The sequence below is a fragment of the Nicotiana tabacum genome, chromosome 10 (assembly GCF_000715075.1).
Source record: "Nicotiana tabacum cultivar K326 chromosome 10, ASM71507v2, whole genome shotgun sequence".
Classification (NCBI taxonomy): Eukaryota; Viridiplantae; Streptophyta; class Magnoliopsida; order Solanales; family Solanaceae; genus Nicotiana; species Nicotiana tabacum.
In genome coordinates, this window is record NC_134089.1 from 88929187 (window position 1) to 88946211 (window position 17025).

A 17025-nucleotide genomic window follows, 5' to 3' on the forward strand; every position below is an offset into this window, starting at 1 on the left:
GGTTTAGGGTTTTGGCCAGAAATTCTTAGATCTGAAATTCGAGCCGCTTCACAAAGATTTGAAGGAATATAATCATGAATTTGGGTTGAGGGAAGTCCGGGGATTGTGTGGTGTGATTTTGGGCTGGTTTGGATAAATCTGCGATTTGACCAGAAAACTTCAAATCGATATTCGACGAGTTCTGGACGGATTCGAGGAAAAACAAATACAGGACTGGAAAGAGGTAGAAGAGGGGAGTTGATGATGTTAATTGGGTGACCGTTGGTGTAGTTGACGTTCACCGCCGGCGAGGGATTTGGGGGCGGCGTGGATTAGGGTTTGTGAGGGTGAGGGAGACGATGCAAATGGGGTAGGGCGGGGGAGTTTTCGGACAATTATATACAAATATCCTAGTTAGATCCGGACCGTTGGATTGATGAGATCCAACGGTCGTGATTGAAGGCTGGGGAAACGACGTCGTTTGGGCTTACTAAGGACCGGACCGGGTTGGGGGATTTGGGTTGGACTGGTTGGCATAGATATAAACGTATTTGGGCTTGAGAATTTCTACTGATTTGGCCCAAAATTGGGCAGCCCTTTGCTTCTCATTTCAATTTCCTTTTTTATTTCATTTTAACTATTTGTTTTCCACTTTGTAATTATTTTTCTGATTTTATAGAATTGCAACAATTAAAATAAAGTCCTAATATATTTCAAAACTAAAACAAATTAATGCCTAAAATTGTTTAAAAACTATTTCATGACAAATTCATAATAAAAATCATTAAAATGCAAAAGTGAATTAATTTTTGTGATTTTCATGTTTTGTTCTAAACAAATTAACCCTTAATTGATACTAAAAACCTAAATTCAAAATGCATATTTTTGTATTTTATATAAATTAACATGCACAAATAAAATGCGACAATTATCAAAAAATGACACCGAAATGCACAAAAATTTGTAAAAAATAAAGAAAAATTATTTTGTTGGAATTTGTGGGAATATTCATATCTAGGGCAAAAATCACGTGCTCACACCAATTTCGAATACGAAGCAGGAAACTAAATAGCAATTTATCAACACCAACCATGACCCAACTAGATAAACAGGGGACCGATGAAGATGATGGTTACGGGGTTCCTAGATCTTTTATAGTACTCGATGATTCCGATGCTACAAAATCAATGGTCGAAGAGAGGGAGCAAGTCACATTGATCGAACATCTACCCGATCGTATGGTATATCTCGGCACAAGGTTAACCTCCAAGCTCAAGAAAAAACTCATTCAATTTCTCATAGCTAACATATATTATTTTTCTTGGTCCCATCTCGACATGACAGGGATCCCACCAGAGATAACCACCACAAGATGAGCTTGGACCCAAAATTCCACCCGGTCAAGCAGAAAAGGAGACCTCGGTCCGAGATCAAACATGCTTTCATCAAGGACGAGGTAACTAAACTCCTTAAAATAGGGTCCATTCAGAAAGTCAAATACCCGGAATGGTTAGCAAACGTAGTAGTCCCTAAAAAGGGGAACAAACTGAGAATGTGTGTAGATTATAAAGATTTAAATAAGGCATGTCCCAAGGACTCTTTCCCTTTGCCCAACATCGATCGCATGATCGATGCCATGGCCGACCACAAGATCCTCAGTTTTCTTGATGCCTACTTCGGGTACAACCAAATATGGATAAACCCATATGATTAGGAAAAGACCTCCTTTATCACTAAATACGGCATATATTATTATAACGTGATGCCATTTAGGTTAAAAATGTCGGTGCCACTTACCAACGCCTAGTAAACCGGATGTTCGAAGAACAAATAGGAAAATCCATGGAAGTTTACATTGACGATATGTTGGTCAAGTCCCTGTGAGCAGAGGACCATTTAAAGCATTTGCAGGAAACCTTCAGTATATTGAAGAAGTACAACATGAAGCTAAATTTGGAGAAATGTGTGTTCAGAGTCAAATCAGGTAAATTTATCGGGTTCATGGTATCCAACTAAGGAATAGAGACCAACCCTGACAAGATCAAAGCTATCGAGGATATCATGGTAGTGGACAACGTGAAGGTCGTGCAAAGGCTAACCGGGCGCATTGGCGCCCAGGGGCGGTTCATCTCGAGGTCCTCCAATAAGAGCCATCGATTTTTCTCGTTATTGAAGAAGAAAAACAACTTCACATGGACCCCGAAATGCCAATGGGCCTTGGAATAACTCAAGCGATATCTATCGAGCCTGCCACTGCTCCACACACCAAAGGCACACGAACAACTGTACCTATACTTGGCAGTATTGGAGATAGTGGTAAGTGGAGTCCTAGTTCAGGAAGAACAAGGTACGCAATTTCAAATTTATTATGTTACCAGGACCCTGGGTGAGGCCAAAACTAGGTGCCCTTACCTAGAAAAATTGGCACTCGTTTTGCTGAGCGCCTCTAGGAAACTGAAACCATATTTCCAGTGCCATCATATATATGTTGTGACAACTTAACCATTGCGAAATGTAATGCATAAGCCCGAACTCTCGGGATGATTGGCCAAATGGGCCGTGAAAATTAGCGGGTACGATATTGAGTATCGCCCCCGAACAACCATTAAGTCTCAAATTTTGGCAGATTTCGTGGCCGAGTTTATGTCGGCCCTAATACCCGAGGTCGAAAGAGAGTTTTTGGTAAACTCGGAGACATCTTCGGGAATATGGACTCTCTTTACGGATGGTGCCTCGAACTCAAAGGGGTCCGGACTTGGCATCGTACCAAAGCTACCCACAAGTAATGTAGTTAGACAATCCATTAAAACTGTGAAATTGACTAATAACGAGGCCAAATATGAGGCTATGATTGCAGGTCTCGAACTAGACAAAAGCTTGGGGGTAGAGGTGATCGAAGCTAAGTGCGACCACCTCCTTATGGTGAACCAAGTTAATGGAATGTTTGAAGTTAGAGAAGAACAAATGAAAAGGTTATATAAGTTGCAGATAACATTACATCGGTTCAAAGAGTGAACTTTGCAGCACGTACCTCGAGATCAAAATAGCGAGGCCGATGCCCTTGCAAACTTAGGGTTGTCGGTCGAGGATGACGAGCTCAACTCGGGGGCCGTAGTACAACTCATGAGATCGGTAGTAGAAGAAGGTCACGCTGAGATAAACTCTACAAACTTGACTTGGGATTGGAGAAACAAATATGTAGAATATTTAAAGACCGGGAAACTGCCCTCAGATCCAAAAGAATCGAGGAACCTATGCACAAAGGCATCCGATTCAGCTTGTCCGAAGACGGAACCTTGTTCAGAAGAATATTCAATGGCTCGCTAACAATATGTTTGGGACCAGGAGATACCGAGTATGCTCTGAGGGAAATCCATGAGGGCACCTGTGGAAATCATTCAGGCGCCGAATCATTGGTTCGGAAGGTAGTAGGGCCGGCTATTACTGGATTGGCATGGAAAAAGACGTGAAGGAGTTCGTACAAAAATGTGATAAATGTTAAAGACATGCTCCGATGATTTATCAACCCGAGGAGCTGCTACATTCGGTCTTGTCACCATAGTCATTCATGAAGTGGGGAATGGACATCGTTGGCCCTCTTCCATGGGCACCCGGTAAGGCTCAATTTATATTATTTATGACTGACTATTTTTTCTAAGTGGGTTGAAGCCCAGGCGTAGGAGAAGGTTAGGGAGAAGGAAGTCATTGACTTCATTTGGGACCACATCATATGTCGGTTCGGAGTGTCGTCCAAAATCCTATGGGAATGGACAAGCTATATCGAGTATCGACCAAAAAAACCATACTCCAAAACCTCAAAAAGAGGCTAACCGACGCCAAAGGAAAATGGAAGGAAATCTTACCCAGAGTCCTATGGGCGTACCGTACGACCTCAAAATCCAGTACCGGGGCCACCCCGTTCTCATTAGTTTATGGTGCTGAAGCTCTAATACTGGTCGAGATTGGTGAACCAAGTATCATATTCTGATATGCTACCAAGGAATCAAATGATGAGGCCATGAACACGAGCATAGAGCTATTAGATAAAAGGTGCAAAGCCGCCCTCGTTCGGTTGGCCGCCCAAAAACAATGAATGGAAAGGTACTATAATTGTAGGTCCAACCTCGACACTTCAATATCGGGGACTTAGTACTAAGGAAGGTCATACTAAATACCCGAAACTCGAACAAAGGGAAGTTAGGGCCGAACTGGGAAGGACCGTACCAAATTCTCGAGGTCATCGAAAAAGGATCATACAAACTTGGGGAAATGAATGGTGAAAGGCTACCGAATAATTGGAACATAACTCACTTGAAGCGATACTACTGCTAAGGTACGGCCTCATTCATTTCCCTTTTACTTGTTTTTGAACTAACACTTGCAGGTAACCTACAAGAAGCAGTACAGATTTTTTAGGTCTGAAAGCATGCGTTGCACTCTTTATTCGTTGAACCAGTTTTGTCCCAAATAGGTTTTTCGGCAAGGTTTTTAACGAGCCAATAATGGATCGTGCTAACTTAAAATAGAAGTTCGGTCATGAATAAGTGTTAAGGATTGCATCAATAGTATCCGAGGCTTCTTTCTATGATCAACCTCGAATACTAGGGGGCATTACCCTTGGATATTGACTTTAGCAAGGAAAGTACTTTGTAATGGAAGGGTCTCGATAGGTAGGATTTATTGTAAGGGCCAAACGGTCAAACTAATCGTGTCCACATAGATTTCACAAGCCCCGACACAAAGCATGTACACATATATTACTATTACGCACAAGAATAAAGAGAAGTCTCTTCCTTGCAATCATCTTGTCTTTTAAAATTTTTTCCATTACATTTCTTAAGGAATTCCCTGCCTCTGATCCCCTAAAGGTAACGAGACCAAGGGCTGCTTTAACCTGAGATCGAACTTTCACTCTCTCACTCGGGGACTGCCATCCGTAAACAAACTCGGATAGTCCAGACTATTAGAACTCGGGGGCATAAGACTTATTAGGCAACCCCCGACACGACCACATCCACCCGGGGACTGTTATCTTAGGCAAGCTCGAATAACTCGGGAAAGAAAGTCCACTAGGAGACACTCGAACTAAAAGGCTATGGCCATATTAACACGGCTCGGAGACGTTTGAGACCCGTAGTAAAAACAAGGCCTTCAAAAAGAAAATTTTCATAACCGATTCTAAAAGCTACCCTCGACGAACTATAATCTCAACTACTTACTTTGGGAGAAAGTTTCCTAAAACACCGAACCCCCAAAATGCCTTAAAACAGAATAATGCAAAGGCAAGGTTTGTTTGAACCTTCGAACATAATCTAATTATTTCGTGCTAAGGCATTTTGATCTTTGTGGATACAAATAAAAAAGCAAAAGGAAAAATTCGAAAGCTGTGAAAGGGAAAGAAAGCCTTATATATTTATCCAAAATTCTTTGTATAAAGGCCAAATGTCACAGATACAGAATTCTACAAAGACCAAAATGGCCTAAAAAATAAAAGGATCCTATGTGGCCTAATCTTCACAGGGGGCCGCGTCATCACCTTCGGGGTCTCCGCCAACTTCGGGCTCATCTGAATTTTTAGACCCCTCCGAATCCTCCTCCTCGAGATAAGCCAGCTTCTTGGCTTTTTCTTCAGATACCTTGGCATTCTCAATTTCAGCAAACAAGTCAAAACCCCGAGCTTGAATTCCCTCGAGGGCTTCCCTTCGGGATTGCCAATTCATATGCTCCACCATATTCCTCACTTGGTCCTAAGCCGCCTCGGCATCAGCCTTATGCTGGACCACCTTCTCATCAGCCTCGGCCTTGACCACAGAAATCTCCGACTTGGCCGCCTTAAGTTCCTTGGCCGAAAATCGCCGAGCTCAGCTGAGACTGGATCTCATCGAATTTTTTAGCCTAAGTCGAGGCCTTTTCCTCTGCAGCATGAAGATGGACCTTAGTCAATGCCAGTTGTGCTTGGGCAGTCTCCTTTTCCGAGGCTAGGAGGTGTATGTTTTTCTTCCACTCTTCGGCCTCAGCTTTTACCGTATCGACCTCCGCTTGGAGTTGCCCGATCTGGTCAAGTCTCTTTATAACCTACGGGTTCAGGTCATTAGCCACTATGTCTGAATCATCCTCACTAACTTTAAACACTCATCTTACCTGCTTGACCCAGTCAGCATGCTCCTTCCGAGCCACTTCTAGCTTAGCCTGGAGTTTCTTACTAAGAAGCTTGTAAGCGTCCCTCTTCTCAGTAAGCTCTCGAGTCTCAGCCGCGTGTTGGGTTAAATCCTCCCAATATCGGAGAAAAGTTTCATGGTGAAGCACCGAGGCCTACAAGCACAAAGAGAAATGTTACGATTGTTTGCAACTTAAATCTAAGTACATAATAAAGAGGCATTCGAAATTACCCGATTTAACGCCCGTTGAGCTTTGTTGAACAGGCAGGGCGCCTACACATCGTCTATCTTGGCTTGGTCCTCTTCGGTCACCAAGCACCAAAGATAGCTGGCAATCTCCACAGTGGCGGAGAGAACCCGGGCATCCTCCGAAATTGACAAAATGATTGACCGCTTCCATTCAGAATCTGCACTTGGAGCTGGGAACCGGTCCACTAATCTCAGACTTGAAGAGGACCCGTTGGTTCACCCAACCCGGTGACATCCTCTGAGGCAGTAAAATCTAAGCCATTGAAGAAGTTGTTGAAAGAATCTGTCGCCCCTAGAAGCCCTTCGTTTGAGCGTTCTTTCAGCGTATAGGCCTCGTTGATCATGGAGTCGGTAAATAATGGCAACCCAGAAAGATATATCACCCTAAGTGCATCCTTTGGGGCACTTTCATCTACTCGAGGAGTACCGGCCGTGATCTCCTCGTCCCTCCCTGGTTCGGAGGCTTCGAACACTACCTCTTCATCGGCCACCCTGGCTCGAGACAATTTGATACCGCTTCTCACGCGGGTCATCAGCTCAGAAGCTTCTTCTTCTTCGTCATCAGACTCATCCCTCAGTCGACTCAGTGAGTCCAATAGAACCTCTCGGCCGCTGGTACTCTCCTTGGACTTACGCACCAGCCTCCTTTTCGGTTTTTTCTTCTCCGAGTACGGGGAACTCGGAGCCCTTTTTCTTTTTTTCTCTATATCCTACCTCGGAGTAGATGGTTCAGGGAGGATGTCTTCATCACCAAATGGAGGCCTCATTTCTACATCTTTGGGAAAACTTACAAAAGAAGAAAAAATGAGAAGGAGTGTGGCAAGACAACTAAGTGTTATGCATTCAACAGAGGAATCTCACTGTGGGAATGGGCCTACTACCGGCCCTTCGAAAGTTCGCGCCACACGCACCCGGAATAGGGATTCTATGACATGATAAGAACTGCATCTGGAATTCGGGAAACAGCTGCACCATAAAACATCGATAAGAAGGGAGGAAAGGGAAAAACAATAAGCAAAATCTTAAAGGCAAGGTTATACTTACGTTTCATGTTCCATTTCTCAGGAAATGGCATGTCCTCGGTCGGGATCAAGTTCGAGGTCTTCACTCAAACGAACATGCCCAATCAGCCTTAGTCACGATTCTTGTCTATGCTCGAGAATGGGGCCTTACTGGCCCGACGGGCAAGTTTTATTAATCCCCCTCGATAGAGTTGGGGACTATACAAACGCATGAGATGATCGATAGTGAAAGGAGACTTCTCAATTTTGCTTACGAAGAAGCGAAGAAGAATTATTATCCTCAAGAAAGAGGGATGAATTTGACCGAGGGTTACCTCGTACCTCTTACAGAAGGCGATGATGACCAAGTCCAAAGGGCCCAGTATGAGGGGATAAGTGCAAACACTTAGAAAACCCTCTACGTGGGTAGTAATCGATTCCTCGGGCGTAGGCACCACCACATGCTTACCAACCCAATTGCAATCTTCCTTGACTTTGGAGAGGAGACTGTCATTGATCGAGCATATATATCTCGAGACCGGCTCACACCGACCTGGTACGGAAGAGGTTTTCTCGACCTTGAAATCAGCACTGGTTGGGCACCCTGTAGAAATGTACATCTTCAAGGGGGCTTCAGTGTCTTTTCCTCAATAGCAGCAGATGGAACATTTTCCTATTCAGCCGGCTGCGGGGTAGTGGAAGCTTCTTTTTGAGGAACAAACTTTGAGGTCTTCGCCATTCTTTTAGGAAAGTTAAGGGAGAAGAGGGAGTTTAAAGAATATGCTTGATAATTTGAGATAAAGAACAAAAGTTCTTATAAGATGATTTCAGAGTAATCAGAAAATTGATGTTTGGGAATATAGAGATTTCTAATGTACGAGGGCATAGGTTTTTGAAAGTAAAGTTTAAAGAGATGATGAGGAGGTATTTATAGTTTGCAAATGACGATTTAAAACCTGTAAGGGCTAACCAGCAGCTGGCGAACATTTAATGCCATCAAGACGTGACTAACGAGACGTTTTGTCAATTTTATCGTTTCGGGCGCGAAGTATCGAGACGAGGATCGAGGGCTCATATCATTTCTCGTCGTTTACTCTCCGAAAAATGAGGGGATTATATGTGTACGGTCGAAACCGGGCTCATCTATTGCATGGCGGATCGGGACCGAAACGTGATGGATTAAATATCGACCCCAGATTCCATCGAACCAAAGTACGAAGTCAGAACATACGTCTTCAAGATCTTCAAGCCCGTGATTCCGGAACCGGCCCCGACTCCGAATAAGCTCGAGGAAACATTATCGGACCCAATAACGGAAGGCCAAAATATCTGCAACCGGTCGGATATCACGGTGGGAATCTCGACATGTATCAATGTGAGACTAATTAATTAGCAAATCGTGAGATTTCTTACCTTTTATAGAATTTTATCTAAAGTAGGACTTTCCTACTATATAAAGTGGGTATGATTCTTTTTAATACACATTGTAACACACATCCAAAAGCAATGTACTGCTGTTATTAGTTCTTAGTATCTTATCATTCTGTTTCGGTATCGATTAAGGTACATTTGACTCTAGGGTGACCTTCCTTTAAGGCCAAGATTGTCGAACTTGTGTGGTTTGTATTTACTTTTCTATCATTAATTTCAATATTAATCTGATTTCTCAATTTGTATCAAGTTAGATCACGTATTGTTAAAATCGCGTGTAAATTCAATTGTTATCCGATTTCGAGGGTAAACAATTACACAAAAGAGTTGTGGCCAACAATGTCCAGTTTTTTGTAATGTTGAACGAAAATAGTGAATGGATCATTCAATTAACTTATGTAATATTTGCCTAAATAAACAAGGGCTTAGAAGGCAGAGGTCAGACCATGTTGACCAAATCATGGCATGTCCCTTATATGGTTGTGGAGTACCTCAAATTCAGGTGCCCAACTATGATATCAAATAATCTATATGATTCATATTATTTGTCCTTTAAAGTTTTTGCATACCCTTAATATTGACGTTAATAATAAGTGTATTTGTGTACGTCATGACTCTTTGTGATTTCAAATTTTAATCCCTTTGATTGGTTTAAAAGAGAAGCAGGGTTAGAAAGGAATATTTTGACATTTCCTCCCCTTCACATGCATTTTAAGACTAAGCCCGTGACTACTTTCCTCAATTTTATACAAATATTTACTTACTTGTTAGATCCGAATCGAGAGTGGTGTGAGGTGAGCAAATAAATACAATTGCAATGATCCACAACGCAAATCATTATCACTTATAAATGGCTACCTAATTTAGATGTTAGTTCTTAATTTGGCACCTAATGTTGGACCATATATCACTATCTAACTGATTTGACTGCTAACAACCAAGAGAAGCAAAGCCTCCATTTCCCAACCCAAGAACCACAACATAGTTATACTTTACAAAAGCCCTCTACCAAGGGAAAATTGGAGATCATTGAAAACCATATATGATCTAAAATTTCATTTATAAGTTTGTACATGGATGATTAATGAAATGAAATATTTCTACCTTATTTCCTACGACGAATTGCAAAGATTGTGGTGCATTCGCCAATTACTCCCCCCCCCTCTTTATCATGAGATCAATAGTAGTTGTTCTCTACTCATTTTTAACTTGAGCTTATCTACTTATAACTGTAGGAAAAAATATTAAGTGGTTTTTCTAACCCGTAATAGTTTACCTTAGAGATCAAGAATCAAATATTTAGTAATTTATATTTATTTATCTAAATTTTGGTGAATAAAGTTATCACAAACATATGTATTGGTGGGAAAGTCGAGATAGACAAATTTGACCGGACATTACTCTTATTAAAATTGAGCTGAAAGTAAGTGACATACCAGTGAATTACTGGTCTATAATTAGTGACTTTTTAGCTTTTTATTTTGGTCCAAAATAAATATCTTTTTATATAATCAAGAACGAATTAACTTTATTTTTTCAAAATTTGCCCTTATTTATATATCTCTATGTGTCAAGTTAACAATATGTAAATTTTAATTAAGGGTAATTTAGTCAAAAACATTCTCTAAAAATTACTCTCCGTTCCATTTTATGTGAACCTATTTCGTTTTTGGCCTATTCCAAAAAGAATGACCCTCTTTAAATTTGAAAACAATTTAGCTTAAACTTTTAATTCTACCTTTAATAAAAAGTTTTTATAACCAGACAAATACTCCGGACCTCCTTTTGACTTATTTAGGACCATAAATTACCAAAGTCTTTATTTTTTTAAGCTTCGTACTCAATCAAACAGATTCACATAAATTAGAACGAAAAAAATAATATATTTTTAAGGAGTGTATCAACCGAAATGTCACTTATTATGAAGTGGATGGAGTAACTCTTATATGAAGATGATAAGGGGAGGATAAAGAAAAAGTAAGTCATATTTGATTAGTGTTTTTGTGGAGATTGATGATCTAATTTAATGCTTTATATCATAATGTGAAAGCATGAGAGACAGGTTGGAGAGGGGTGGTGGCCCATATGTTGATTCAGACACTTGTGTTTGTGACAAAATACAATGAAATAATTGAACGTGAAAAGCTTTACTTTATCTTTGACCCCCATCTTCTCTTTCTCCTCATTATTATTATATATACAAAATTCCTAATAGTAGTTTGGTACTATTACCCCCAACAATTGCCAAATACCCAACTCCATTTTTTTTCATAAGAGGTCCCCTCTCTTTTATCTTTCTCTACAGTAAAGACTGCTTTTTTCGTCCATTTCTCAAGGAAAGTTATCATCTTTGTGACTTCAGGTACTATTTTTTGAACTGGTCCAGTGATTTGCTGGGTGGGTTTTACTTTGTTTTTTAGCATATGGGTCTTTGTGGGGTTTAACGATTTTTCTTGGTAGGGTTTTCTTGGAAAGAAAAAGGTGGGTCTTTTGCACAAGATCTGTGTGCTTTCATTGACCCTTCTTCTATTTCTTTTTCATCTATGTGGTGGGGTTGTTCTTATCTCCTTCTTTTGTGGTCTTTGATTGCTCTTTTAATGTCTGCATTTTGATTTTTCTTAGGTTCTTGTTTCCTGGAAAAGAGAGAAGAAATTGGCCAGTTTTTGAGGTAAATGTCCTAGACATTAGCTGTTTTAGACCTTTTATTGTTACTGCTAATAATGATCTGTGACTGCTAATTAATCTGTGTTGGATAACATGGTGTTTTGCATAACCTACTTATTAAAAAAATTGTCTATTTTGACCTTGTAGACTTTGATTTCATCATTCCTACCCTTTGTGTGTTTCTCCTTTTACTAATTGTTTCAGATCTTTTCTCTTTCTTGAGATAGTGCACTGGATTGTCCTTTTATAGTTTTTTTGCTTCAATTTAGGAACTTTCACTGTGATGTGTTGTGGAATTTGTTTTTTATGGTTTTCTTGTTTCAATTTAGGAAGTTTCTGTTGTTGATGGAGCTGCTGATGTTAATCTCTTTTTCTAATAACAAGGGGGTTAATTATGTGAACTTGGAGTTCGAGTAATGGGTTTGGTCAGCTCACTGCATTTAGGTATCAGTATTCTTCGTGATGGCCTCAACACCTTCTACCAAGAGTTCTCGTAGGTCTTCACCTTCCCAAGTTTCAAAAAGTAACAAATTAGAGATCGCAACTTCTAAAGAACGAGAAGTTGTATCGAAGCAGCTTATGGTTGAAGCAACAGCCAGCAAAAAGTCACAGAGCTCTCAGCCTAAGGGATCTCCCAACTTGCTTGCTGATAAATTCGATTCAAGCTTATATTTGGGCAATTCGAAAGAAGCACCAGGCGGTGTAGGCACTCTGCCTACCGAGGCGAAGGGCCCACAAGGCAGCACAGCTGATCAGGAGAGGAAGAGTTCTATTAAGGACAGCTCAGCATCAGCTAAAGTTAGTGATGGGGCTAGTAGCCTTGCGAAAACAAGTGGAAGTGCCAAAATTAGTGATCGAGCAGATTTTCTTGAGAGTGGTAAGAGCAGCATCTGTAGGGGGAGCACAGGCACTGATGTAAGTGAGGAGAGTACTTCTAGCAGCTTGAGCAGCAGTGTCAACAAACCTCATAAAGCTAATGACTCGAGATGGGAAGCAATTCAAGCTATCCGAACTAAAGATGGGATGTTGGATTTGAGGCATTTCCGGTTGCTGAAGAAGTTGGGAAGTGGTGATATTGGAAGTGTGTATCTATCTGAGTTATGTGGTACAAAATGTTATTTTGCCATGAAAGTTATGGATAAGGCGTCATTAGCTAGTCGTAAGAAATTGCTTCGTGCACAGACAGAAAGAGAGATATTGCAGTCCTTGGACCATCCATTTCTCCCAACACTATATAGCCATTTTGAAACAGAAAAGTTTTCATGTCTAGTAATGGAGTTCTGCCCAGGAGGAGACTTGCACACACTTCGTCAAAGGCAACCAGGGAAGCATTTTTCAGAACAAGCAGTGAAGTATGATATTTGATCTCTAACCTTACAGTCTTGAAATAGTTTTTTCTTTCTTTTAGAAATGTTCTGCATCTTTTGTTGCCTTCAGGTCTGGAGTAATTAATTCCTTAATTTACAATATTGGCTATAGCTTTAACTTTTAGGTTCAGATATGTTCTTGTTACAGCTCTAGACATAATTGATCCAAATTGACAGAAATACTGATAGCAATCGAGGGATATAAATGTCTTTAAGTGGCATATGATTCTTTTGGGGGTTTCTTCTTCATCGAGTTCTTTACGCTGTTGACTCAAGCAATTTAATCGAAGCAAACTGACTTCTGTACAAGTTCTTTCAAGTCCTAATGTTTTTGGATTGCATGTCCTAACCGGTTATTTCATTTACTACTGGACATTTTCATTGCACAGTGACTTCATCCTGATAATCCGTTAGTTCAAAAAGCTGGTTATTTGATATGATGGCTTTATTCTTTGTTCAGTGGTTTGGATACTATAACTTAAATTTTTAAAAGATGTACTTGAGCTACTTTGGGTATTATTTGCTAAGATTTTTCTTCCTAACTCAAGTGGATGTTTGAGCTGGTTTATCTTCCCGAGCTAGATTGAGTTGTTTGTGTCCTCTTATGTTTGTTGCATGTTCTTCTTGTCAACTATTTCCAATTCGACGCATGCTCCAAGTTACTGTTGCTACTTCTTTAACTGCTTTTACAAAAACGAAAATTACCAATAAGAAGTCTCAGTTTCTTACTTGTGTGTATTTGCTCGAGAAAAGGGAGAGCTTTTTTTTTTTTTTTAAAAGGAGAGAGCTTTGAAGTAGGTAGGGGAAAGTTACTCTATCGGGCAGTTAGTAATACACTTCGTTTTGCTATCAATTTATTCTCATTTTCTCTCTATTTTGGGGAAAGAAAAAGGCATTGCTTAATTGCACATTGTAATGCTGTTGATTCTACACCAAGGTTTGCTGCTCCGCAGGTGCAGGCACATAACGTATTTCTATGTCCTTTAAGATATGACATCTAAAGACCTTTCTTCTTGTTCAACTATTAATTTTTTTTATACCTAATAAGCTCTTATAAGATAACCCATCCAAATTTCTTTTCAATATCTTGCTTAAGTCAAATTCTGCTGGTTAATAATTTAATATATAAGATGGCGGAAGCATTTAAATAACAAAGGTCTGAGGTAAGTGCTGCCTCCCCCTGCCCCTGAGAAATAGACAAAGATGATTTTTTTGGAGCATTGAAAACCTAGTTTGTCACTATCAAATGATATCACTTGCTCACTAGTCACTACCATTCAGTAGTTATATTTTTTCCTTTTTTTGGACATCTTTCTGGCAGCTACTTTATTTGATGATTCCTGCCCTCTTGTCCAAGTTACTGAAATGATGAAGCCTTAGCCAGCTCTTCAGTTTGAAGTTTAGTCGGCAGTTCTCTCTTCATTGATAGGGATGTGTCAGTTTTTAGGAGGAAATGAAATATAAGGAATATATGTATAATTTTCTTGTGAGATGAATAAATCTGTTGGTCACTGTGGTTGATTAATTTATAAGTGCTGTATTGTATCCTAAACTTGCAGGTTCTACGTAGCAGAAGTGCTCCTTGCTATGGAATACCTCCACATGCTTGGCATTGTGTACCGTGATCTCAAGCCAGAAAATGTGCTTGTCAGAGAAGACGGGCATATAATGCTCTCTGATTTTGATCTCTCCCTTCGCTGCACTGTGAGTCCAACGCTTGTCAAGTCGTCATCTCTTGAAACAGAGCCGCTGCGGAAGAATTCAGCTTATTGTGTGCAGCCAGCTTGCATCGAGCCTTCTTGCATTCAGCCATCCTGTGCTGTTCCTACAACATGTTTCGGGCCTCGTCTCTTTTCTAGCAAGTCAAAGAAAGAAAAGAAGTCTAAGAATGAAATAGGGAACCAAGTTAGCCCATTACCAGAGCTAATTGCTGAGCCTACTGGAGCGCGATCAATGTCATTTGTTGGGACCCACGAGTATTTAGCACCTGAGATAATCAAAGGCGAAGGACATGGAAGTGCAGTGGACTGGTGGACTTTTGGTATCTTTCTCTACGAGTTATTGTTTGGCAAGACACCCTTCAAAGGATCAGGGAATCGGCAAACACTTTTCAACGTTGTGGGTCAGCCTCTGCGGTTTCCAGAATCTCCGGTGGTCAGTTTTTCAGCGAGGGATCTTATCCGAGGCTTGCTCGTGAAAGAGCCACAGCATAGATTGGCATACAAAAGAGGAGCCACAGAAATTAAGCAGCATCCCTTCTTTGAAGGTGTAAATTGGGCTTTGATTCGTTGCGCGAGTCCTCCTGAGATCCCAAGGCCCGTGGAATTCGAGAGAATTTCAGTTCCAGTAGCATCCACCAGTGAGAAAGCTGTAGCTGGAACTGTCCCTCACCAGAAAAATTCAGATAACTATCTTGAATTTGATTTCTTTTAATCTATTTATTTATATCTTTTTTTACTTAGCCGATTGGCTGTTTCGCTTCACCAAAAAGAAAACATACGAAGCTGTACAACATTTGGAAGATGTTAAGTCAAGGTTTGGGTAGTTTGATGATCATATTATTGTTTGAGTTGTAATTGAACAGTTAAAATTTGTTGTATGGCAAACACTACAAGTTTGATGCACTAATCCATAGTGTGAATTTGTTGTAGTTTATAAGCAGTTCACATGTTATGCCTGGACGAACGTTTCCTTCCTTAAGATTTCTCTTTTTTTGGTTCAACAGTCTCATTAAGGGTTCGCTTGGTAGGGTGCATAAGAAACTTAGTATTAGTAATGTTGATATTAGTTAGGATTGCATTAGTTATGGTCACATAATTCTTATTCATCGTTTGATTTGATGTATTAAAGCATTACACAATTTTAATTTTTTTTTTACAAAAATAGCCTCACAACCAGTATCACTTTATCTTTTTATAAGGAACATATCTTGACGACTGTTTTAATATGAAAAAAGTTTAAAAAACATTATTCGATATGTCTACTATATTATAGTATAGAACTGAATATTTATTAATAAAAAAAATATGTTAAGTATTTATTTATCTATTAGAGATATAATTTTATTTCTCATTTTCTTGGATTATTAGGCAAAGAAAGTTTGAATAATTTTTTTTAAGGAAAATGAGTTGATTAAAAATGCATTCCAGTATAGATTAGAGTACATGTTTAAAATTTACAATGAAGAAATTGCAGAGTATAGATATAAATAGCTAGAGCAATTTCAATATCAAACTTTACATCAAACTTGCATTAATATAATAATATATTTTAATCAAACATAAAATTTTGAAAGGTAATGTTATCTTTAACTAAGCTAATGTATGTATTAAAACACAGTACATTGTTAATATCATGGTTTCTTATGCATTAGTTATGCATAGAATAATACCAAATAATGCTTGCATAACTAATGCATAGGCTCAAAAAGTATACTAAACACGGTATTATTAATACACAAAGCTAATGCATACATTATTTTATATAATGCATCCTACCAAACGACCCCTAATATGTAGGAGGCTGCATCAATTTGTATAGGAGTTGTTTGGTTAATATTCTCTCCTAAACCTTTTCTGTCCCACTACATGAAAAAGGTCACAAGCTGAATTGCGATAGTGCAGAGTTTAAATTCCAGCTTCCATATTAGTCGTCCAACTAAGTGAACCACAAAAAAAAAAAAAAAGATTTTAATTCCAAAGAGACTTATCATGTTATGAAACAAAAAAGGAAACTAGAGCAAAGGAAGAAAATATATGCGGTGAACGTGGATCGAACACGTGACCTTCAGATCTTCAGTCTGACGCTCTCCCAACTGAGCTATCCCCGCTTGTTGGTGCTGCTTGTTATATAATTTAATTATCACGAACAAATCGTCAAGCCGAGAGGAATATGCGGATTTAGGGTAAATATTATATCAACTCTATTTATTGTCTTCGTCTTGAATTATATATACATGTATAGAAAAATAAATTTTTTTTAAACACAACACTAAATTCTGAATTGTCACTGACAGAGAACCGTTGAAGAAAGGAAGGAGGGTGGGAGATGTTTTGGAGTTGGGACTTTGTGGGATAGCATCGGATTCTATATCTTGGTGCTGTTGCATGTTGCCACAATGAAACAAAATAAAAATAAAAAAAGAATAATTTGGATTGATGCGTCTCACCGTCCATG

The 17025-nt window shown here is 39.5% G+C and overlaps 1 protein-coding gene and 1 non-coding gene across 6 annotated transcripts; one reads left to right on the plus strand and one right to left on the minus strand.

The window, feature by feature from the left end:
* The first annotated feature begins 11029 nt into the window (after window positions 1–11029).
* On the plus strand, window positions 11030–15477 carry LOC107828473 (serine/threonine-protein kinase D6PKL2-like). Of its 5 annotated transcripts, none has more exons than XM_075223104.1 (4): window positions 11030–11180; window positions 11441–11486; window positions 11812–12834; window positions 14409–15477. In XM_075223104.1, the coding sequence occupies exons 3-4, from the start codon at window positions 11945–11947 to the stop codon at window positions 15280–15282; spliced, it is 1764 nt and encodes a 587-aa protein (XP_075079205.1). In that variant the 5' UTR covers window positions 11030–11180; window positions 11441–11486; window positions 11812–11944; the 3' UTR covers window positions 15283–15477. The 5 variants fall into 5 exon arrangements, with proteins under 5 accessions (XP_075079205.1, XP_075079207.1, XP_075079208.1 ...); XM_075223106.1 differs by having other exon boundaries at window positions 11043–11180; window positions 11816–12834; XM_075223107.1 differs by having other exon boundaries at window positions 11043–11180; window positions 11867–12834.
* Window positions 15478–16605: 1128 nt separating this feature from the next.
* Window positions 16606–16678, minus strand: TRNAF-GAA (transfer RNA phenylalanine (anticodon GAA)). The gene has a single exon. It is a non-coding gene; the product is annotated as a tRNA-Phe (tRNA).
* Window positions 16679–17025: the final 347 nt, after the last annotated feature.